General features: G+C 43.7%; 1 protein-coding gene across 1 annotated transcript in view; it reads right to left on the reverse strand.

The window, feature by feature from the left end:
* Positions 1-222: 222 nt before the first annotated feature.
* Positions 223-26,037, reverse strand: part of ZNF516 (zinc finger protein 516) — a 56,972-nt gene continuing 31,157 nt past the window's right edge. The window contains exons 2-5 of the mRNA XM_009885868.1: positions 12,859-14,331; positions 7,776-7,880; positions 6,800-6,867; positions 223-282 (exon numbers count right to left, since the gene is read on the reverse strand). Of these exons, the coding sequence (XP_009884170.1) occupies positions 223-282; positions 6,800-6,867; positions 7,776-7,880; positions 12,859-14,331 (1,706 nt within the window). The remainder of the gene's footprint in view (positions 283-6,799; positions 6,868-7,775; positions 7,881-12,858; positions 14,332-26,037) is intronic.

The raw sequence follows: 26,037 nt of genomic DNA on the forward strand, positions 1-26,037 counted from the left end.
TAGCATCTTCATTTATTTTAAAATGATTAACAGCGCAGAGGCACCCCCCTCCTCGCAGAGCGCTGGTTTCAGTCCTGCGCAGCGGCTGCGGGCGAGGCGAGGCAATGGCTGGCAGGGAGGCAGCCTGGTAGCCGCCGGGGCACAGGGTGGCTGCGTGGGGGGCTGCCGGCGTTGCCCGTCGGGGTGGGGGCCGCTGGCCCAGGGGGCTCCTCCGCCGGGGCTCTAGGTTCCCTTCCGGAGAGGCAGCGTGTGGGCGACCTCCGCACCGCCGTGGTCTCTCCCCTGCAAGAAGGACGACACAGGGAAAAAGCTGATTCTCGCCTCTGCTCCCAGGCGCAACCCTCCAAGCAAGCCCTGCTGGCGTTCATTACCCTTTAGTAGCACCACGTACGTTCATTTTTGGCCCACCGCATCGGAAGTTTTGGGGGTATTTTTAATCACCTCCAGCAAGACAAAGTGTGTCAGGGCCCATATAAAGTCCCCGATGGACCAGAAAAGCAAGTAATAGTGTGCGATGGAGCAGTTCGGAGAAGGCTGAGAGGACAAGGAGGGGAAGAAGAGGCCTCCAAAAAGCAGAATTTTGAGCTAGCCCAAAGGGATTCATAACTACCTCAGCGTTTTAATAAGGCTGAAGTTTGAGGTCACGGAGGCAGCTAAAAGAAGAAAAACTGAATTCTTGCGCAGGTCTGTCAAATGCTAAGGCGGATTTTTTCCCCCCTTGTCATCTTCCTTTTATATTTTTTTTTAGCCAATTTTCATGAATAATTACCATGTTGAAAAAAAATAGCAGGGATATTCTAAAATCAAGTGAAATTAAAGATAACATCATGAATAAGTGGGAGCCTGCAGCTCCCAAGAAAAGCTTTAAAATGACATTTAGAACATCACTGTCGGAACAATGCAGTTTACAATCCTGATCCTAAAACAACATGGCAAGATTAATCTTACATAAATGCATTATCCTTAAGCTAAAGTCTTGATGAAGTGAAACAGACCATTTTAAATTAATGCAACATAAAATACAGCACCCATGTAAAATCCAAGCAAGTTTCAAGCTGTGCCTATGGCAGCCCTCGAAATAGCTAAAGAAAGCCCAGCTCTGGTTGACATAATGTATTAAGTGCATCTCTTTTGTTAATAGATTTAGAAAATTCCTAATTAAACCTGGCCCGAGATTCATGACATTTACCAGTCAAAGTTTGGTTTAAGTCAGAAAGATTTGCAACAAAATTAAAGAAAAAAAAAGCTGCTGTACAGATGGCAGTATATTTGAAATGTAGGAAACAGTAACTGAATGAGAGATGTGATAAAACTTCCTTAGTTGGATGCTGAATTTCCTGCAGTAAACCAAGAAAGATGCTTTACATTTTTGCGCGGCTGCATCATGCCTGAGAGACAGAGCCACAATTCCAGGAGGAGACATTCATCATTAAAACGTCTCGTATCGAACCGGCTCTACGTACACGGGGGAGCGTGGCAGGGTTTCGCCGAGCCGGGGGGGAGAAGGGAAGGGAGGGAGGAGAGGGGATGGCAGGCACCTCGCCCCAGTTTCCCTGGCTAAGAACTGAAAAAAAGGGGGTGTCATTAGGGGCGCTTTTTGGGGATGGATAGCCTGCGGGGTGCTGGGAGGCAGAGGGATGCCCTGAAGGTCCAGGCACCACCCGCCCATGGACCCGTGCAAAGGGGTAATCCATCCTCCTCCCACCTGGCAGAGGTGCCAGAGGGGACGGGGACAGTGGGACCCATCTGATGCACGGCTGTGCTCCCAGTTTCACTGGGAAACGGCACCTGAGCTTCACATGTGCCAAAACCCACCCCGTGGCTCATCCCCCTGTAGTCCCACCGGCCCCAAGGGGGCAGTCAGATTTTGAACCAGCTGACACACAGAAAACTTTCACCAGTTTAGAAAGTAGGCTTTCTTCACTTTCAGCATTTTAAAGGGGAAAAAGAACAGATCTTTTTTTAAGTGGAACCTATAGCTCCCATGCCAAAAGCTGCTTTCATACCAACTTCTAGGGCTTTTCACCAGTTAACAGGAAAAAAAAAAAAAATCAGTTTGTGTGTGTGTTAACATATTGGAGACAGATTATCGCATGACACTGAAATAAATTGCAGTGATCGGTTTGGAGCACAGATACCGCTCCAGTTTGCTGGCAAGGGGAAAGTGCTGGGACAAGAACTGCAGCTGCTAATCCTGCCTATAACGCTCATAAACTAGCGGACATACGGTACATGCATATTACTCAGATGCCGGTACAGCAGCCTCCATGATTCCTTGATTGTTTGCATTATAATCTCCATATGTATGAACGAGACAAATTAGGTTGCCATTTATTTGTTCATTATCTATTATTTTGATTAATGGAATTCTTGTTCTCAGAATAACTATTTAAAAATAACATTTGCAATAATGAGGACTGAACTATTAATCATGATCTTTAGCAGAAACTCTGCAAGGAACTGGGGCAAGGCATTTCATATGAACAAATGTCATAAATAGGACAGACAGTGCTAAAATTTCAAATGCAAAAAAAAAAAAAACCAACCCAAAACACCAAAACCAAAACCAACCAAACTCAGAAACCAATGGTTTAAATAATTTTTTAATCTGTTTGTATTTTTTTGCTCCTTCCCTCCAAAGTTGCTTTAGGACAAGCAGGGCTGTACTGTTGCTGGACTGTAAGAACATTAGAGGTAACAGACACCCCCAGCCTTTCCCCCAAGCTCCTTTACAACATACGTGTACATATATAGTGTTTTCTTGATGGTTCTTTCCAATCTGTCTGTCCCCCAAATTCTCACTATTCACATTTATTCTATCTCAAGTATTGAACACGGCAAGAAATATTTTAAAATACTTATAGTGGAGCAAATTAAGGCTTATGGACTCCTTAACGAAGGTGGTTAACCCCTGTCACACAGGATCTACTCCTACACCTCTCTTTTCAGTGAATGAAGCCCAAGAACTGTGGTGTCCATAGCTCTTTCACACAAAAGGACCTTCTGGCATGGGGAAAACTTCAGCCAGAGATAGCCATGATACCAACAGTTCGGGTTTTTTTCTGGGCTGTAGCTTTTAAATGATTTTCTGTGAGTAAAAGGGTGTTTTACCAGAGAGGGCAAAGGTAAAGGTTGGAGTTTTGGGGGTTTTGTTTGTTTCACTCACACAAAAGGCAAAGAACTTGGTGTCCCTGGCTTCAGCACTGCTAATACGCTTCACGTATTCTCAATTAGACAGAACTCTTCCTCGTTGCTAACCAGTAAATCGTGCCTTTTGAACACCCAATTACTTGTCCCTGAACATTTTCAGAGCATACTGTAGCACTGATAGAGGATAAACTATATTCCTAAAGCAGGCCAAGTTTTTATGTTTTTTTTTTTTAAAAACGCAGCAGCAGAAGTTAAACACAAGGCATATGTATTAGAAACTGCTACCTCCGCTCTCACCATTTTACAAAAGCAGGCTAGAGACTGCCTCCTGTGCCACTGAACGCACTTGGGAATTGGGCTTCTGGCTGCAATGCTGCAGCATCAGGCAGCGTCTCCGAAACGACCCCATGCTCTAGGAGAGCTTTGCTTTGAGAGCTGCAGCAGCTTCAAGATACACACGGTATCACGGACCCTTCCGAAGGGGAGCCAGTTTTTGTCTTGCCACATATAAGCAATAGGAGTGCACTCCCTGAATTCATGCCTACTAAATCAGGTCTTTGGATGCTGCTTAGTGTAATCCAAATTAAGATACATATTCATTGTGGATAAGCAAGTTTAATTATGGATATATTGGGATATTTAGCATTTATAAAAATATTCAGAATATTCAGTATGTTTAATATGGCAGCATTTCAAGAGAATCTACATGACTTTGCACAGATTGTATTGACTCGGGGTATGTAATAAGCATTTTTTGTCCTTTAGACACAGAAGAGTAGGAAATATTCCAGGGTTCATGGGAAATTCATTTGATGTAAAAATGTCCTTTGCTTTTTTTTTTTTTTAAACATTCAGGTAGAAAGAAGTAAGAAACGACAGTAAATAATGTTATGAAGCGAACGAACATCTTATTTCCTACGTTTTGTTTATATTTCATTGGTGTTGATAACAAAGTATGAAACACAGCCCAGTGCTAATATTATCAAAACTGGATGTGTATGGTCTTCTTTACACACCCCTATAGGTGGCCTGCTTCTCAGTGACGCTGAACACCTGCATCTCCTATTAATGGTTCACTACCATAAAGTAGGTTTCCCATTTAGACAGGTAAATATAGATTTAGCTGGCTCATTTTTAAAAGCCTGGCTGTAGACTCTATTTTTAAGATGCGGAATTAGAATTATTCCGTAAAAAAAAAAGCTATATAATGTAGCACTGTTGTAAGCTACTATGCTGGGGGATTTTAAAAGCCTTACCTAACATTCTTTCATAAAGGAAACCTTTAGAGATGATCTTCTGGTTGACTACTGAAGGGAATGAGGGAACTGTGAAATACTAATGTTAATATTTTTACTCTTTAGCAGACTACTCGGGGGAAGATATTTTACCTGTGAGGAGGAAACATTATGTAAAGTGAATAATTTCCACCTAACATTAAAAAAAACCCCTTTCATTCTCAAGCTACCGTATGTGGTAACTATTGTTTCTTGCTCGGAGCATGGCACTTGTGTAACTTGAACTGACTTTACACTGTAAACTCTCATGAATAGATCTGTCCCCAATTAAGAAATGAAATGAAGACACAGAGTGACAACGTTTAAAGTGGGAAATCATAATGTTACCAGAATGCTGCAGGCATCGTTCTCAGTGCGAGCTCTTTTCTGCGCTTCTGAAGGCCCCTACAGCTGCAGGTAGAAATGAGTGTATTCCCCCTCTAACGCCCAGGGACTGCGCAGGTGGAGTCTTCTGGGGGAGCGCAAAGCCTGCTCGCGATGAGAACAAGCAAAACGGCAGACAACTGAATAATCCCTACCGACACAGACGCTGACAAACTGAGACAAAGGCTGATACTGAGGAACAAACAAGACAAAAGAAAGGGAACTATCTCCTGGAGAAGCAATCGTACTGCAGCTTCTGTGGAAGAAATAGTGACTGGCATGAGACAAAGCTATTCATGAAGCTAAGCCCTACCCAGTATTCTGCCGTATTGAGAGATGCTGTAATTTAATCAAATACTTTGAAGACAGATTGACACGGACTGAGACTGCAAGAGCAAACTACGTTTGCCGTGAAGAAGTTAGTCAATAAATTCTGGCATGGGAGTAGTTTACAAAGACAAGATTATGAGTAAATTTATTGTACAGTAATATAACCCAAATTACAAAAAATGTCCAGATGTGGACTTTGCTCCCACATCTCTTTTTGGATAAATACAGCCATTTCAGAATTTTTTGGAAATGTATTTCCAACTTTGACCTTACATTGGCTTTTAGAGGAAAAAAGCCCAGGTGCCTTCAGAATCTGATCTCAACTACACATAAGATAAAACCATAAGCATGAAAAGATGAAAGAGCATTTTAAAGATGCTTAGGTTTACTAAATCTACATTACTAAACCAATGAGGACCAAAGACCAGTTGAGCTAGTTTGCAGAGCTTCTGTGCTTCACTCTGTCACATATTTCTGCTGTGCGGTATGTCCTTGCACAATTTTTTTAGACAAGCATCATAAGGAGAGCACTTTCATCTAGTTCTCCAACTATAGCATAACTTTGCGGCTACTGTCCCAAAAAAGCAAAGCAAACGTTGCCCACAACAACAACTAGTGAAGTGCTACGTCATCTTGAAAACTTCATGAAGAGAGTTGTTGGCCACTCCTATGGCCTGACGGCAACTTAGATATACTCCTGTGGCAGCAGCTGGGTTCCCCACATCGCCTTTGGGCCAGAAAGACAGAAGTGCAACAGAGAAGGTGCTAAGAGTCTCCATGAAGGCTGCAGAATATGAACTATGCGATGTGGTGGTGCCCAGTGAGGATGTTTATTGAGCGAGTAGAAATCAACTCCTAAACTTCACGAAGGCGGAACTAGCATGGAGATGCACTCTCTAAGCATGGTGAAACCATCTGCAATTGTTTAGTAAAAGACAGGAGGACAGGAAAAGTGCTGCAGTCAAAATTAAACTAAAAACGTGGATGAAAGGAAAAGTGAGTGATGCTGAAGGCAGCTTCACAATGAAAGAAAACTGTCCCTGTGAAGGCATGCCCTGACACGCACCTGACAAGCTGGAAGAGGGGAGTGGGAAAGTCCAGGTTATGACACTGGTCTCCAAAGACGTAAGATACACGAAACAAATTCAGTTTAATGGTTTTCTATGTAACAGCTTTGTCATGTATAATTCAGAGTGCCGAGAAGTGAGTCCACAGAAACTGGAGGATGAGAGCCTTTCAAAGGCCAGATATTGGATATCAGGGTATGAATACTCTTCAGAAAAACACAGCCTAAGCATTAATTGTACTGTTGGAGCAGAAAATGTGTCAGTTGTAAAAGCAAATTATTTCTAGGAATTCTTTATGTACTGTCTTACTACTACATATCACTGTGCATTACAGAGTTACCTATCCCACCCAGTCCCCAGTAAGCTGGTAACATGTTTATTTAAACACTAACTACCTGCTCTACAATTAACTGACTCTCTATATAACAGACTTTGATAAAACGCTTAAAAAATTTAAGAGCTAAAAATCAAGCAACACCGTTATTATTTATACATGTTATAAAACAGTCAGCGCTTTAGTGATGAGTATCACTCTGCAACTTTTTCCCAGCCACCACATTAAAAACCAAACATCCAATTAATTGTAAAACATACTTGTTTTGGGGCATCTGCGGAGGTGGTGTGAACTTCAGTACCTCGGAGTCCATTAGACTCAAATACCACTGTGGGAACAAGGGGGCTTGTTAACAGATGAACATTCAAGCTTCGTTAGTGTGTGTACATTATTTGAGACCATTACAGATTAACCACGTTCAAAAAAAGACACCAGCTACTAGCCTGTGGCCGGAAAATACCAATTTACCGTAACACTTACTGTAAGAGAGTGTGCTAATGGCAGCCTAGGGCCACTGCCCTTTTTAATTCAGACTTCGGCGCTGAAGAAAGCAATCACTGACAACATTAATTATCAGTGCATGTGTAAAGGGACCCTCTTCTTGCATTACTTACCATTTGGCCTCTGTCATTTTGCATCAGACTGGCTTATGTATGCATCATTCACACTTTTCAGGAGGAACCCGCTAGTCTCACTGTCTCGTGCAATGCTCAGGAGGTCTCTCGACACCAGTGGCTTTAGCCTCCTACAGCCTCCACCACAGACCAGGCGAGGTTAAAAATGGCTGGTGGGGATTTCCCATTTTAGGGCTGACCGGTCTGCGGAAAAATCTCGTTTCCCCGCAAAAATGTTCCTGTCAACAGCAATGATGAGGCAAAACAAAGCCTTATGTTGTGCTGAAAGGGGTACTTTGATTTCAATTTGTGCTGGTGGCAACAGAATTCATTAGCATATTCATTTCTGAGTACCCTACTCTCTAATTAAAATAAAACATTTGCAAACAGACTTATCTTAAATGCATTGCAATTTTATGGAGTTCGGGCGGGGATCAGGTAAGCAATATCCGGCGAACAAGAGCAATAGTCATAAAAATAAAAAACCTGTCTATTACATTTAGGTCCTGGAATTACTTAGGTTAGCATGGTATGCGAAACTCAGTTCTTGGCATTTTGTTAGCCGGATCCGAAGGCAGGCAAGCGGGAAAGAGAGGAAGCAAGAGCGAGTGTGAAAAGGTACCTGCGTGGGACCTCTGATGAGTCCTGAGGTGACTGGGTTGGGTAAAGCATTTTCCACATTCTCTGCAGACGCAGTCTCCTTGGCGTGTTTGTGTCCTGAGCATCCCTGTAGTCGGGAGAGAGGAGGGGGTGGGGGGGGAGAGGAGAGAGGAAAGTTGAGAAGAAAACATTATGCCAGAAGAAAACATCATTAGTATGTCTAATGTGTCATTATGTGAGGCTACCTTCAGGCCCTGGATGACAACTGTCAGCCTTCATCTAGGCACTGGCTGACAGGCCAGGCACACACAGGACTGCAAGAATGCATAAATTACATTGAATTAAAAAATGCTCCCCATGATGTGCCCGCACCAGGACTGGCATGTCAGGTGTGCGCTTTTCAGAGCAGCTGGATCCACTTCTCAGCCATCACCCAGCTTTGTCAAGCAGTACATCAGGCAAATCAAAGTGACTCCAGCGTGGCGGAGACAAGTCACATGGATAATAGGAAGTGAGTAGGACCAGAGCCCGACTGTCCCCCCCGGGCTGCAATACCTCAGAGACAAATGCAGAGCGAGCGGAGCCATCACAGACTGATCAAACCTTTCGCCCCTGCCTACCTGCCTGCCGGTGCTGCTTTGACCCCGGACCTCTGAGGCACAGACGAAAGACATCTGTGAATGAAAGTGTCATTCCGGACATTTTGAGCTGGTAGCAGCACGGCAGCCTTCCCCCGGCCCTGGGTAAACATGTTTTCTAGGCCATTAGCATTTGTGGAAAACCGCTCAAACCTCTCCTTTTTCTCCAAAGGTCAGTTTACAGCATCTGACTTAAAGGGCTGGTCTTTGTCTTTTTGCTGCTGATCAAAAAAGACATATTTGACTTTTATTGGGCTTTTTTATTATTAAAAAAAAAAAAACGAAACAAAAAACAAAAAACAAAACACGTTTGAACATCATTTTTTCTATTTTGGTAAAACGCCCTCCTCGGAAGGGAAGAGTTGATGTTTCCATTTGCCACTGGAATACTTTGGCTTTTAAAGAGATTCTCATGGGGTTGTCAGCAGAAGTGAATTTTCAGCTTTTCCTTCACACGCCCCCACCCCACCCCCCATTACAGCATTTAAAAATAATAAAATTGTAAACAAAAAAGCTGTAACAAAAAAACCAACCCACAATTCAAAAAAATCAACTGCAGGGTGCCAGAGGGCTCAGCCGAAATACAGATGCTGTACCTGAAAACCAATGGAAAAGAAGATGGGCCGCCATTTACCCTGCTGGTATGGCACCAACCATCCTGCAATGGCTTTTACTGCAGCATATATTGAAAAGAAATATCTGTCTACAAAAAAAAAAACCCAAAACACCAAAACCACAAAAAAAACCCAAACCACTCACAAATAGTTTTCTCTTTTTATAATAGCACCTCCTGCAGATGGCAGCACAGTCTGTATAATGTAGCTGAACACACACTCCCAACAACTTAGTTCCTGGCAGTCAAACACAAGATCACAATTTAGGGGCAAATCTAGATCACATACACCCACCCACACAAAAGGAAAAAGAAAAAAAAAAAATCACATAAATTTCAGTGAGAGCTTCACCGTACTAAAATGAGACACATTTGCCTTGTAAGGCAGTCAAGATTAAAGCAGGTTTTCTGGTCTGTTACTAGCATTTTCCCCTCAGTGGCTAGAACTACAGCTGCAAGCTCAAAAGCAAAGCTGTTGAAGGACCAGACGTGGCCTTTGCCGGCCTGGTGTGCTGACCGCCGCGCAGGCAGGGACAGGCAGAGCAGGGCTCTGCTACCAGCAGCGTGGCTCCCGTGAAGTCCAGGAGACCTGGGTTCCTCAGGTGGTTTTCTGCCACCTCTGGAAGGACATATAATCTCTCTATACCCCAAGTCTCCCTCTGTGAATGAAAGGGGAATACGCTTGTCTCGTTAGCCATTACAGGCCTGATGCGACAGCCTTCACGGTAGCACTGCTCCCACTTGAGTCGTGCACGAGGGAAGGTTGAGAATGCTGTTGTAAGCCAGTGCACCCTGTACAAACTCCGAAGGTGAGTGGGTTAGGACTTTCATCTAACCCCTCACTGGCACTCACTTTATTAAAAAGCACTCACTTATTTAAAAAGCAGGTGGAAAAAATGGATTGCTTCCAGGTATATTTGCCATTGTTGCATTTCCTAAGGAGCACCATAAGGCTTTTCATAGTTCAGAGCTTTGAGCGATGGGCATCCTTGCTGCAAGGCAATACCCCTGTGAGTCATCACTCAGGTTATCCTATATGTGAACAAAAGAGGGCGGATGACTACAGGTGTTAGAAAATTAAGGTAAATGAACGTGACTATCTGAATGGGAGCTCCTGCAAAACCATCTGAATGGGAGCTCCTGCAAAACTGATGCTCAAAGATGGTCTCAAAGGAGCCCCAGGAAAAGAGTGCATCTGCTGCCATAACCCATCCTTTCCTAATATGGCGATTCATATAAATATCATGAATAAAATAAATAACCACTATTAAATATAACAATAAGATTCTCTCCACAAACGTTTGGGAAGAGGGCAGCGTGAAACAAACATAGCCTAAGCACAGCAAGCTCTGTGTTTGCAGCTGTATCACAACGGTACGTACAACAACTCTCTTTTCCAAGGACACACTGGAATAAACACAAATGTAAGAGAAAGGATCCCAGAAATAAATCCAGCCACTCTAAAGAAGCTGAACACCACACTGCCACACACTAAATATTCTAGTATGATCCAAGATGAGGCCATATACACAACACCTAAGTAAAACCTACTGGGAACATTCAATTGGAGAAAAAAAGTGACAAATAATATACCTACGTGGGATTTTTGGTTGTCCTTTATGTCACGACTGCCATACTCACATTGCCGTATTAAGACTACATTGTATGATGCACACTGACTCAGAGGGCTCAGTCTAGGGGCATGTGTTATTTCAGACAAGGTTCATTTACCCTTCTCTATTTGCAGTTGGTTAGGATCGCGTTCCTTTTGCCTGTAGCAGCTTTTTATTTTAGTGCTATGAAAAACAGCCATCATGCCAATTGGTTTGGAGAACCATCAACAACCTGGAAGTTGTATATAAAATGAAGACAAGCAACATAAAAAAAAGAGGTTTCAAATTCTGAAAACTTGATTGCTATAAAACACTTGGAATGAAAGAAGAGATTTCAAAGCAGAGATGGGCACTAAATAACTTTCAGTTAAAGTGTGGCTGGAAATCACTGCCCAGCAAAAACACTTTGGCAATAAAATCCCTCTTTTGAAAAGCAGGTAAATAGCGACCTCCTTGGAAACCCTGCCCCTACTTTACTTTGCCCCTGTGGTCCTTGTGGTTTTTCTGCATTCACTAAGCCAGCTTCTAGTTCCTGGCTTAGGAACACGGCTTAACATGGATAGGAGCTCACTGGATCAGTAAGACTTCTCTGAGCAGGTTGACACAATGTAGTATTAGATAACATCAAGGAAGGCACCCATGTGAAGGTACCCCAAGTTGACGGTGCAACAATTAAGCGGTATTTAGAGCAGGAAGAGGGCACGGAGAAACTTTAGACAGCATTCTTAGGCACTGGGATGGCAAAAGCAAAGCTGGCTGGACAAAACCAGGAACACTGACCCTGTGGTTTTAGAAACCCAGCATGTCCTCCTCTGCTTCCTTAACAAAACCCAGGAGTCTGCTGCTCGTTACAGTCATCACACAGCCTCTAGCCACCTGTGCAACAACCTACTCAATAGAAACAAGTAACAGTCGGCTCCTACGCAGCATTACTTTTTAAACGATTGAGCAAAACTGACAATGGAGTGGCCGAGAGGTGCACCTCATGGACTATTAAAGACAGATTTTGCCCTGACCTGACCAAACACTATGGCTCTTTCCTTGCCTCTCAGCTGCCAGAGCGGTCAACTTGCACACGCCTTCTGGGCACTGGACTGTAGCTGTCCTTAAACTACCAGCTTCCAAATGCCCTGGGTTTTATCCCACTTGTGAAATGGGGTCAGAAGCTCCATTTCGCACATGCGTTCGACAAAACAGAGAGCAGTATGTCAGGTGAGGAGACAAGAACACGGGTCTGGAATACGTGCTCTTTCTATGTGGAGTTCAGTTCTTGCACAACTTCTACAAAGAGAAGAAGCATATTAAAAAACAAAAGGATAGTTTACAAACGGTGAGAGCTGCGACTATGGCTCCCGTTCTCTGCCCGCACAACTCCCCCCCCATCTAAAGAGTAATAAATCAGTGTGATTTTCAGTTTCCACTGAGACGAGCTAATTCTGGCAGATCATCAGAATGGTATGGTTTCAAATGCAAATACATAGGTTTCTCTCTTTCTTTTTTTTATTTTTTCTTTTTATGTGGCAGTTGACTGGCAAGAGGCAGAAGGAGATCTCTGATACTTTTTCAGTCCCTGAACTTTTAAACTGGCTATTTGCACAACTGTCTTTCCTGCTTATGTGAATTAGCAGGCACATATTTGGCCCTACCTCTTCTTAATTATAAACATACAAACAGATCAAAAGGATCATTTGAAAAATAAGATAGCAGTCTTTGATATGGACAAGGAAGATCTTAAGACTTTTGTCGAGAAAGACAAAGGACACTGACAAGTGATTATCTCTCTCTATTGTTGGAAGACTTGTTTGCAGATGAAATTGAACAAAACCTCCAAAATAACATCACAGATAAGCCCCAGAGGATGTTTATTTTGCCCGAAGCAAAAAGATGATGATGCGTGCCAGCACCAGCATATCAGGGGGATCTTCATGTGACAGCACATCTGTGTAACTTTAGCCTGCTCGGGGCCAGGGGACAAAGGAACAGTAATACTCCAGGTGGAACCAGATACATTTAACCTGTGACAGAAACATCACATAGTGCACAAGGCGGGATCTGCAATGTTAGAGATCAGCAAACAAACCTATTCAACCCTATCCAGAAATGATAAAAACAATGAACTTGTAATCCCAACCGTTAAAGGGAGAGAAGGAAGAAACTGTGAAACAGCATGTTGTGGCTCGGAACGAAGCGGGAACAAGCGAGACGTGTCCTCAGCTATGGAAGGGCTTGTGAAAATCTTACCTGCGTGATCCAGGACAGGGCTGTTGGCACCGCACGTTTGGTACAACGAAGCAAGGTCCTTTGGAATGTATGTTTTAAAGATATTTAAAACGTCCAAACGTTTCTCATGCCCATCTGATCCCAGATCCTGTTTGCTGGAGTGTAAAGCCGAAGAAACCACTGTGGCGCTAGGCTGGGGCTGCAGCAGTGGACTTGCTCGTGCTACCGCTGTGCAGTTTGCCAATGTCCTCATCTCATTCCCAGCCTTCGCGTGAGGCTCCCTCTGAGGCACTGACGGCTCTTCGTGTTTAGTGTACTGCTCGCTTTTACACAGAGGATGATACTGTGGTGGTGGGTTGAATTTGGCCTTCATGGCATCGGACGCACAGTGCTTACCTGGAGGGGCAAAACTAGTACTCCCCTGGGGAACCACGTACTTTTCCACTTGCTTACTGCTGGTGGGCTGTGTGCTAGGCCTGGATATGGCCGTCTGAGTAGGCGTTACGCTTCTGCTATAGGCCCCCATTTGCATAAGTTTGGAATTTGCTTCATATTTACTTTTTTGTTGTGCTGCTATGCTGTATTGCTCCTGGGAATGGTTTACCTTGGGCTGTCGGTACCCATCCAGACCTGATAAGCGTGGACCACAATGGCTGAAGGCATGACCGTCCTTTGACTGATGCGTATTCCCAGACTTCGCAGTCATCCCAACAGAAAGAGAGCTGCTTTTGGACCCTGGCAATGCACTTGGCACTTGAGTGCGTGTAAATCTGGCAACGGGCAAAGGCTGGCATTCCTTACCACCAAGTACAGGAGGGGGGCCAGTACGCCCACTCCTCGCCAGAAAGACCAGGTTGTTTTTAATACTCTTGAATCCATTCTGTTGAACCCAAGGGGGGACCATCGAGTTACAGCTGATTTTGTGCAAAATTCTTTTGTGCATCCACAGGACTTCAGGGTAGTAGGTCTTGTGACTGCAGAAAGGACACGGGTAGACAATTAAAGCAGCCTGCAACGACGTATTCAGATTTTTATTGCATGAATTATCCCTTGTTGATTTTTCACTCAAATCGAGTGGGGCTACCTCTTGAACTTCAGCACCTTTTTCTATCAGAGGATGCTCCCTGTTTAAGTCTAGCAAATTTTCTCTAGTGCGACTAGCCTGCACTTCAAGTGACGTTTTCAAGTCCATAACCATATTTGAAGTTGTCTGGCCCATACCCGAAGCAAAGCTAGCAATGCGACTAGGAAACCCTTGGCTGTGGTGAAATGCTGGCATCTTCATGTCTGCAGAACCTTTTAGATCTTGGTATTTCGAAAAGGGCTGCTTGATGACACTCTCCAGGGCTGACACCAGTGCAGGAATCTCTGGTTTAGATTCCCTGGCTTCGTTTTCTCTGGCGTTGCGGCTTCCCAGCTTCGGGAGTTCATCCAAGTGAGATGTTACCATTGGGGTTTCCTCTTCAGAAAAGTTGCTACGGTATGGCTTTTCATCTGAATGGGACAAACAAAAAAACATCATTGTCATTTTATGCAGAAAGGAGCCCAAAAGACAGAGAAAAATTCAACAGTAAGATAGCAGGAGAAAAAGCAAACTTTGGTATTAGTATCGTAATGACATGCTACAGACTAAATGTACTGTATAAGCAAGAAAATCTTGAAATAAGACACAACAGTTCAATTTACTTTTAAAGATGACTGCGAAGCCTGGATAAACTCTCTAATGCTGCATGTTCATGACATTTGGAAGAAAGAACAATTCAATAATATACCCATGTTAAAATTCTGGGACTGCGAGAAAAATAAACAAATATGCAACCATTTAATGCTTTAACAAAAGCAAAGATAATGGAGACAGATAAGACTGACCTAGTTAAAGGTCTGTCAGTGCTTCCATTACAAGCCCCTATTTTCAAAGGGTTTGTAAGTCAGCAATAAAAATTGGCTCCACATGGAAACCAAGCATATAAGCAGGTACAACATACAGAATAAACTGCTCACTTAAGAGGGACTTCTGCAGTGGCCAAGTATAAAAGATGAGTTATGGAGGATGTAAATTTTGAATTTTCCATCCATTAGTTTAAAGCGGATACTTCCTTTTTTTTTTTTTTAACATACTTCAATCTTTGAGTCAAACTTGAGGAAAATTTTATGACCACTGAATCCACTGAGAGATAAGGAATTCAACATTTTTGGCCGTTTAGATTACTGAATTCAAACCCGAATTTCAATTCTTCCCGTTTTCTTCTTCAATTCTCAGGTCTCCAGAGTAAATTTATCTACCTAACACGTGTCCTGGAAGGGGAACATACTGGGCAGTAATTAAAGCCATTTAGGGAGAAAGAAGAGTAGCATTCATTTTGCTGGGAGCCCGCTCTCCCGATGACGAACTTTCAGAGCCGCTGATGAAGCTGTTGAATCCCTCCAAATCAGTTCACAAATCAATTCCACAGAGATTTTCATCACAGCAGTAATGCTTACTGCACTGAATCCATTTAACATGTAACTGAATTGAATCATCTGACAAACTTTCAGTTTCAATTAACATGCAGTTAACGAGCCACTGCCAAGCAAGTGTAAGGAGACCACACTCCCTCCAAAATGTCACCAGCCCAAAGTGATCACCGCATCCGTAGGAGGGGTGAGAACGGGAAAGGACTGAACTGCTCTAGAGCCGCATATCCTCTTGCATCAATTCATAAAAGCAAGCACTTCAGAAAAATGAAGCACTGTTCGTTAGTGCAGCGCAACGCCACGGGCATTATTCTGCACGGTGCAATGGAAGAAGCATTTCTTCAGCTAGAGTTTCACTGCAAATAAAGTCTATTTAGCCTCACCTTCAATTCAAGCAAAAAGTCTTAAGCTTTTATTTAATTCAAGGTAATTAGGTTAAATTAACTGATAGATTTGCAGCCTTGCAGGGCTGAGTGCTCTCTCTAAGATCGTTTTCTTTTCAAATTCCCTAACTGGGTAAATTCGGGGCTGGGGGAGAAGCCCACAGCCCAGGAACTTGTTTTTCCTGTGTTGCAGGGGGCAAGGCTTTGGGAAAGCACATGCCGAGCACTACTAGACAAATTTACAGTTTAAAGCAAAGACACTGCATGCAGCGGTGAAATCTGACACTGCACATCTGTGTTATTTTCAAAGCACATCTGTCAAAGCCCAAAATATTTGTGCTCTTAAATAAGATTTTAAGGCTTCTCTTTACGATCACAAGGAGTGGCTCCTTTGATCGTCGTAGTAAATAATAAAGCAAAGCAAAACCAAATCATTCAGTCGTGGCAGTACTCAGCAGAGACTGAGCCAACCTACAGGCTTACGCTGAGCAGAGCGGGCAGAGGAGGGAGGTGGGGGACCACCACCAGCCCCCCAGGAGGCTCCAGCCACTCCTTGGTCCACCTGCGAAACCGTGATGAAGGGGAGTATCGGCAAATGCCCACAAGTCCCAGGTTGCTCTGCATACCTCAGACACTCTTTGATGCTTTCTGACATGGTCAAAATCTACGTACCACGCTGTTTCAGCAAAGAGGACAAAGTCAAACAGACTGTGAGGTGGCACTGGTTGGGTCTGGGTTTGGTCTTCAGGTCCGGTCTGTTCACTTTAGGTCTGTACTTGGGGAGGGGGGGAGGAGGAATAAGCAATGAGACAGACCACAGTCCCATGTGCCTCAGTGACCACAGGTATAAAGCCTGGGACTGCAAACCTAGAGGTGGCCACAGTCCTTTTAGCCCTATTGCTTTAGTGCAGCCATCAAAGAAAAAGGGATTTTTCAGGTGGAAAATGTAGCACAGAATAGGAAAACGATGAAGGCATTTCTGAGGTGTATCTAGGGCTGCAGTTGCCACAACGCTGAAGGCATATGCTGTCAGTACAATATATGAAAATTTGTAAGGTTATTACAAAACACAGCTTCTAACATCTCTTCGTAGTGTCTTGCTAGATTCAATTCCTCTGATGCCTCACACGAACAGTACTGAACATACTAGGAATAATTTTAAATGCTCAGATCAGGAGCTTCAATAGCAGTATTTGTGTTAATTGCTCAAGTTGCACTTCAAGAAAAAAAAAAAAACAAAACACAACAAAAAACCACAACCCAAAACAAAACCACACCCCTATCCCCCTTCCCCAAGATTTGGACAGACACACTTGTCACCTGCAGGCCAACTCATACTTCTTCACCAGCACAAAGCACAGCCTCAGCTTCTCCCTAGCCCCATCCCGCTCTCCACCAGTGACCCGACAATCCAGATACACGGACACGCAGGCTGAAACGCTGCCACGTGCCATCCTCCCCCTCATGGGTGGTGGTCCAGGCTGGGCTGCAAGCTGGTAGCAGAAGCCAGGGGGAAAGAGGAGATGCAGGCAAGAGCAAGAGGAGATGGTATGAGACCCAATAATATAGGCAGAGCCTTTTTAGAAAAATAGATTAAATTTATTTCTGCCTGCTCCCAGCCGCTTGCCCCAGCTGAAAAGGGGTACTAACAATCCTTTTAAATCACTGGTATAAAATATTGCTCTAACCAGCGCAGTGCAGGCATTACTGTCACCAGAAACTTTCAAGATTTTATTATGGCCAGGTCAAAGCAAAAAGCCATGAATGGGATGCCTTTTGCATGATCTCCAGGGACTATAACTCACATTTCCTATCAAGAGAGTTCTTGGCTAAGCATGCTCTCACTTTTTATCCTACAGTCACTCGCATTGACTCACGTTTGTCTCAATTCCTTTGTTTCTTACCCAAAACAGCCATTTACCCGCTGCACGTAAGAGTGAGAAAGGTCCTTTTACCACATCCCTGAAGAGTTACAGTTTTTCTGTGTCATGGATACCTGGCCAATAGCTGAAGCGGACAAATTTTACAAGGTGCCCAGCTAGGAGATGGCTGCTGATCCCATCTCATGCCTTCAGTTTGTCCACAGCTTCAAATACCGATGGCATTGCAGACCATGGGAGCAAAGCAGGACAGCAGAGAACACTTAACTATATGGGAAGCCACGGTCTAGAAACAGAAACATTCAAGGATTCAACCAGTTCTTCCGAAATATAACTAATTGCCATCACTTAGTTACGTATCTTACGCAGGCCACTAAAACTGACTCCCCTTCTCTTCCCACACGCATCTTCCTCTTCTCTTTCTCTCCCTCACGTGCATAAACGCCACTTGTTTTCTCCCCAGCTCTGTTCCTCCACAAAACCGAATTTCCGAACAGGCCGCACAGCTGTTTTAATTCATGAGGCTTCCTATAAAGTAAACCAGGCTACAAGCCTGAGGACAATGAAACCGTGATTTCTATTCAGAAGAGAAGAACTGGCTAGAAATTGGCCCCTTTTCTGGCTAGCATTACAGCACTAGGAGTTGAAGGGAAAGGAGCAGATGTGATGTGTTTGACTTTTAGTAAACATTTGATAGTGATTTGCACTTTGAGATGAATGCTGTGGCTCGATTGGAAAACCAGCTGCAAATAAATCATGATAAAAGCAAAAGGATAACATTCGAAGAAGGTGCAATATTGCAAAGACCTGTATTAGGTCCTATTTCACTTGGTATTTTCTTTAATGATCCAGAAGAGACTCTAGACAGCATGCTAACTTACATCACCAGGAAATATCACATTTGGAGGAGCTGCAAAGATATCGGGGACAAGGAAATAATGCATAGGGACTTAGAGAGAATAGAAATGCAGTCTGAAAATAATCAAATGAGATTCATTCGGGAAAAAAAGCAGGCTAAGACAAGTGAAGGGAAATGATCCAAAAAAACCCATGCAGTGGGAGGGCGAAATCTGGGAAGCAACAATGTTGAAAATAACAGATGTTACAAAAGACAGAAAGTTAAATATGAGTGTACTAGGTAAGGTTCTTCAGCTTAGCTTTCACAAGTAAAAGTACACATTATAAAAAGGCTCTGAAGAGGACACTTACATGATGGCCATACTGGTCGCATTTTATATATATACAAAAAACCAAAAATATATATGCCATAGTAATGGGCACTACATAAAGCCCACACTAAGCCCAATACAATGGGACAAGGCAGGGGAAAAAAGGCAAAAAAGCATGTTTGCAGCAGAAAATCGAGGTCTTTTATCCTGCGAAAGGAAGGTCCAACAAAAATACTCCATGCCCCCTGAATATCTGTTCAGATCTGCAAATACGGACAAGTCAGAAGGAGTTCTGCAACAAAAAAGCAACAAACCAGAAAATAAAGATGAAGAGTTAAGTGTCCCTCACATGGGTGAGGAAAGATGGGAGGGTGACAGGGCAACGCCTGCAGCCTCCCCAGGAGCACCAAGCTCCAAAAGAGAGAATTATGTCATCCCAAGGACCAGAGTCTATCACAACAATCAGGTATAACTGCACACAGGAAAACTCAACATGAACAGAAAACAAACAAACAAACAAAAAACAACAACCAACAATTATGTGTATCTGCAGCTTGCAGAATAAATGTCAAAGGAAGAGGTGGAACACTGCTTGGACTGTAAAACTTACATGGGCAAAACATGGGTTATCAACGCATGATAAAAACCCATCCTTTTCACAGGGAGGCAGAATGCATGACTTAGCTAAGGAAAGGACTCCTGGAGCATTCAACAGTGAGCTCGTGACCCTCCTTAGCAGCGGGTTCATCATCTGAGCGCAGGTCGGGCTGTTCAGAGAGACCCAGTATCTCTCTTGCAGAGGATGATTTGTCTTACACCAGCCATGCCCCTGTTTTAGCTGCTTGCAAGTCTAGTTTTTATACTCCACAAGCTATCCTCCACCTCCCCTGCTTTCTACTCTGGCTGCATCACTCAGCAGATCCCCAAAGTGGTGGCAAAGTGGGCGTGAGGCGAGAGACAACTCCTACAAACCCTCTTGGCAGCATGTGGCCTTGTGCTGTAAGAAAAGCTATGACAGTGGGAAGAAAAAGTTATGCTGTTTTGATAAGAGACCCAGTTCACCTTGCTTTGCATGTTATTAGATGTCTTCAGACACAGCTACACCAACTCCAAAATAATTCAGGAAAAGGGGATGACCAAAGATTGGACCAGAGTACTCAGTACCGCAGGACGGGGCAGGGTAACATGTAAGAGCCAGGTAGAAAGCACACGATCAGCTAATATCCCTACTTCCTCTCGGACTAATTTTAGAATTGACACTGAGTGTTTTTGGCTGAGGTTTGAGGTTTTTAACAGGGAAGAAACCCAACACAGCTCTTGAGACTGAGATGCTGGCTGATACAGACAGTTTATCAGTCAGCCAGCTCACCCTGCCCCGCAGAGGTGTCCCTTCGGCTGTGCGAGGGGGAACAGGGAGCAACACCATCCTGCGACACAGCCCAGCAGCACAGAGGAAATGAGCCCCAGGTGTGCCAAGAAGTCCTGCCTTCATCTGGTCCCAAGAGAGATGTTTCTGGTTTACACCGCATTGCTTTTCCTTATTAATCTTCAACAATATGTTATTTCTCCTATTGCTTTTGTGGCTAGACGTCGGGGAGTTACCTTTTCACTTCCAATGCCATGAGGTGTACATTTCTAACAAAGCTATACTTCCATCTTTGGTAAACCCGTGATCTGGGTTTATTTGCTAATCAGAAGTAGTAGCCCTTTGGTATAGTTTGCATTCATGGTCTCCGTTCTCCTTTTCTACATCTAAACTTTACAGATCGTTCTCATTGACTTTTTAATCCCACAGCTGACAATTGCAGGACAAGGCTGCACGATGGTCACTGGCAACTTGCAATCAAGTATTTCTTGGGAAAGGATGCCATCATCTCACAAGTAGAGAGAGAACTGCAGTTTTGTATCCCTGTTTTTTGTGAGCAGGCCCAGGGAGGGGAAATTATTATCCAATCAAAGCAATGTTAAGGTTTTTAGGAACCTTAGCACAGTAAAATTTAGCTTTTTTCCTTCCACTCTTTTCTTCCCAAACAGTACTACCACCGTTGCCATGATGATTAAATGACTAATGCTTGGAGCCCTGAATTCAACTTCTATTACCACCATGCTATTTTTCTGCTGTTTTTCTTGTAAATTTTCTTGCCGGCTTTCCTCTGGAACTATGACATACAAATTTATTCCAAAGCCCCGTTTGCTTCATTTCACGAACTTTACCCTCTGCGATTTCTAACTTCACCTGCAACTTACTTTTTACCACCTCTGTTAAACGCTTAAAACACTGTACGGCCATTTGCACGAGAGTGCAAATAGCCGAAGGGCCCCGTTATATTATTATTTGCCTCCTTCCCGCTGCAGCACTGGGGGACACTGCAGGGGACCAAAGCGGGACAGGCGGGCTGAGCACACCGCTCCATACACTCCCCAGTCTCCATTTGACTAATCTCTCTAGCATTGTGCGGGGGGGACACCTGCTGCTTCTGAAAACAAAACCCACTGAGCTCTTACAATCCGGGCAGCAAAAAACATGAATAGGCAACCATCAAACTAATTCAATAAAGTTTGTTCAGTTCTGGACTGCGCATGTTGAGGTTTTTGAATTATTTTAGATTATTATTGTTATTATCATCAGATATACTGATTGTATTAGTTCTGCGTTTTGGAAAGAATCTGAAAGGTCACTGAAGTGATCGGGGAAAAAAACACAAAAATTTTAGTTGATTAAATTTGAAACTTAACCTTTTAAGATGAGTGAAATCTGAGTCTGAGAACAGTTACGGTACAGCACACAAAAGACCCCTTTCTACAAGGTATTCCCTAGCTCAGTAAAATTACAAATTCCTTTGCACAGCAGAAATGCTTTAGAGTTATGTCACACTTCAAGGAACTTTTTTTTTTTTCCCTCTTTTTTTTTTACAAGGAGGCCTGAAACCATCCCCCATCCGCACAGCCACAGATGCAAATGCCAGCAGGGTTATTGGAATTTCAAGCACAATCAATGAATAGGCACCAACGAAGTAAGCGAGGAACTAGGTGGGAAAGGGTATCAGGTCCAAAATCCGTCAGGCTGAAGTGCATGTTGTTAGGTACCAGAGGCATGACGAAGAAAAGCCTGCAAGTTCACAGTAAACTTTTTATTTCCAGCTACTTGTATGTAACCTTTCCTAAAGAGTATTTGGTTTTGTTGTTATCTAGGGTACTGATGCTACAAGCCTCCCAAAGGCCAACTGACTGCAAGAGCAGCTCCACATGCAAATTACTCCACTCTCCCCTCACGCAGTATCTTTTCATCACCCTCAGCTTCACACTGGTGCACATCGAGTGCAAAAAGCTTTGTGTTGAAGCCCAAACGCAAACTCTGTTCTAGCGCCAGGTGCTTTGGGATCTGTCTCCCAGGTATCAGCCCTTCCAGAGCCAACGCAGACTTTATTTGAAAGTGAGGGAAGGAAAGCATCCACAGCAGAGCACATAAATGAAGTGTAAGTGCACGTGTGAGTAAAATGGCTGCTGCTGGCAGTGTGCCACCGGCACGACATTTCCAGTGTTCATCACATCTCTCTGTACCTCCTCAGTGGGATGATCTTTTTTTAAGTCATTATATACATGGTGCATATGAATTCTGGCCAGCGGCAGAGCTAACGATGACTTACCAATCCTTTCACCTCTGTATTTCTCACAGAGGTCCGTGAGGGTAATCTCTGCCCAGCAGCAGGGGAAAAAACCCACAAAATAATGTGTACTTATCTGCAGGCAAAGCTGTAGCTCCTGTTGTCAGAGTATTTCCAAGTGCCTTTTTCACCCTTTATCAACACTAGCTTGACCCAAGGGTAGTTAAGACTTCAGTGGGGCTTTTGCCAGTTGAGAAGAAAGCTCATCCTTTAAATAAAGAGCTGAGGGGAGGTGACACTGGTCTGTCCAGCCTCACACAGCAAGGCTGCAACTAATGCATCCATCCAACCCCCGTGCTGTTGCCGCATCCTGCCCGCATCCCCAGCACAGTCCCTTCTGGGACTGGGGACCGGACTTCCTGGTCACGCCAGGTGGCCCCTCATGGCCCCTCTTTGCCCAGTGAGCTTCAAGAGCATCCTGATGTCTTCCCATCTCATGCAGGGCTGCTCCAGCTACAGCCGGGCGAAGCACAGTGCCAAGAAACCAAACTGAGTTGTCCACATTACACGTGACTTTTGCAACTCTGTCCCCACCTCACAAAACTTCACACCTGCTTTTCTTCCTTTAGGATACGCCAACGCCAAAGTGCCCAGGTGGATGCAGAGGAAAGGGCTGACCGCATTGGCTTAAAAAGTACAAGCACCTTCACAGTCCCACATCACCATCGGGACCCCGGAAGGCGCTGAGGGAATGGTAAGTACTCACCTATAAATTACAGGTAAAATACAGGGAGAGATGGATACATACAAAGGACCAATACAAAAACACTTGCAGGGACTGCTTGCCAAAATGAAAACTGTACAATTTGGCATTGCCTTAAACATTGCTGCTCATAATATACTTAAAGAAAATTATGGGATATAAAACCCCTGGAATGCTCTGCAAAATTAGGAAGTGATTAGGCCAGATGATACCAATTTGACTCTAGCACAGCTTTGTCGTAATTCCAGAGTTAATAGAATTACTGTATGAACTGGTCCAAAACCTAGGCAGAGTACTTCCAGTGTGCTCTGTAGCTGCTAGGCATTTCTGCACGTGTGGCCCTGCCTGCTAAGTTTGGTGCAGGTAGAAGGAGGAAAAAGAAAGGGCATACGACCATTAACACAGCAGGATACATAATTAAATTTGAGAGGGTTAGATCTGAGTAAAGAGTGTTATGTTTTTTGGGTCTGGGGTTTTTCTTTTTTAGTTTAAGGCATGGAAAGAGAAGTGCAATTGGTTTTGATGCATCAAAACTAGCTGCAGAGGAGATGGAAAGTTATGACTCAGAATTTTTTTATTTTTACTGGGTTTTTTTTAAGCAAGTGGCAGCCTGCCTGTACAGCCACTGCAAACAGACCCAAACAGTTGTAAATCTTCCTGGAGATTTTCCCTTTCGTTCCAACAGTCAGACTCACCACAGTGTCTGCTCCAGAGCACCTTCTTGACCACCACCTGTTCCTCCTCCTTCAAGTACTTTAAGGAGAAAGGCTTTCCAGGTCAGGACTGTGGACTGGCAGCCATCCCATACAGCTTAACATTCCTCATCCAGTATTTCATTTCTCCTGTCATTTGTTAAGGGTGGGTAGCATATTGCCATATATCATAAAGCCCTTTACTAGAGCTTCTCAGTTTAAAAACAGAGGGTACAGCTGTGTCATGGGCTATGGTTCTGCAGAAATACCTAAGCTACAGCCAGCAAGCCCAGCTTGGTAACAGAAGTAGCACAGCTATGGAAATAAGGAGCTCTGCATGACCTAATTTACCATGTTCCTCCTGCCGAAGGCCACTCTACCATGGCTGGTGGCTCTGTTTATAGACTCAAGGCAGTCAAGGATCTCTAGTCTGCATGTCAGTCAGTGGCACATCTCAGAAAAGTAAATGTAGATTATAATTTTAGAAGTATTATGAGTATTTCAAGATTCACTAGTTATACAGTACTTGGGTTAAAAAAAAAAATTTGGTTTGTGTGTCAACTTTTTTTTTTCCCCCCAGGCTTTTAGAGGAAAGAGGAGTTTGGAAAGAGAATGGAAGAGAAGAGGGCTGGAATACAAAAAGAAGCAAGTCAGATCAAATCCAAGACATAGGCTGGACAGACTGAACTATCGTCATTGGAAACTGGACGCCTTTGATGAGGGTGAGATTGCTGGATCATAATTACCACCTTTATGCGGTGCCACAAGGATGCTGCAGGACAGATGAGGGGCTGAGCCCAGCAGGGTGTGGGATGTGCAGAGTTTCCTCAAGGTACAGGAAGGCTCTAAACTACTGACAGATCAAAAGTTGATTTGAACAGCTCTGTTCCAGATAGATCAAAAGGAACCAAAGCTACCAGGCAGCCCCTGGCCACTTGGCTAAGGCAACCATCTCAGTACCAACTGCAGCTGAACTGCACCAAACGCACTGTACATGTGCCACACAACCCACAAACCTGAGCCAGAGGCCTCAAGAGAAGAGGTTCGAGGTCCCACTGGCCAGACCCAGCTCCCCTCCACCCGGCCTCCAGCTCACCATCAGCGCATTTGCTCCTATTGACCGTGCAGGGCAGCAGCATTCGCAGGTTGGCTAATTGCTAGGTAAGCAGCCTTTCCTTTCCCCATCCCTTTCTTTCCAGTGTCCTCCCTTGCTCCTTTGTGTAGGAACGGTAACAACAACTATGGGAGGCATTTCCAGCAAAGTAAATGGCCTTTCAGACCTGGCTTGAAACAACTCCGTGACAGCCTTACCAGATCACTAAAGACATCAGCCATTTACTGGCAACTTCTATAATCCTCTTGAAGAGCTAATAGACAAAGCAGGCTGGAATCTACCGCCACCAGCAAGGCAGCAGAAAGGGCAGCTGCCTGCGGGTGAACTGCGCTCAAAAAGGGATTTGGACTTTTAGCATTTTTCCTGACACTTTTCCTTTTATACCAAGAGGTAAATTTGAGAGATCAAGAGAGCATCAAAGTTCTGGGCTCACTTAAATTCTTAAAGTCTTACTAATCTGGGAAATTAGTAAGGAACAAAATAATTTCTAAGATGTAATTTAGAAGTTGTAAGAAATTCCAGCATCTATTCATCTCTGGTGTGTACGCTTCCCATTTCAAAAAAGAGGAAGCCTTCTGTTTGGGAAGGAAGTCAGATGAGAATCACCCCACGGTGCACAATGTGGCTCAGGAAGGTCAGGAGACAAGGGGATATCTCAAAGATGTATTGAAAAAAGAAGAACCAGCTCCAAATGTGTTTTAATGAATCTTTCAAATAATAGAAACATTGTTATGCTAAAGGAGAAGGGGGGGGGGCGTCAAATCCATTTGAAAAATGGCAATAGCAACACATCGCTTTTAAAATAAGCTTCATGGGCAATGAAATAGTAATTCTGCACCTGTGAGTCATAATTATTTATATCACACACTAATTTTAATAAGTAAAGAGCTGTGTTAAAATTCTAAAACATTATTAAATACTGAAACTAACTACTGCATATAGAACATAGGAAGCTTCCCAACTTTTCCAATTAGCACCAAGGCTTAAGCTTTAAATGCAGCAGAAGCAACAGAAATGCTGAAAAACACTGCCACAGGCTGGCTTAATTTGGAATTTCTCCTTTTCCAAAGAATTTGAAAAAAACCCCAACACACATCCAGAAAGGCTAGAAAGTACTACAGATTTTTTTGCTTTCCCCAG

The sequence above is a fragment of the Charadrius vociferus genome, unplaced genomic scaffold (assembly GCF_000708025.1).
Source record: "Charadrius vociferus isolate BGI_N301 unplaced genomic scaffold, ASM70802v2 scaffold195, whole genome shotgun sequence".
NCBI lineage: Eukaryota > Metazoa > Chordata > Aves > Charadriiformes > Charadriidae > Charadrius > Charadrius vociferus.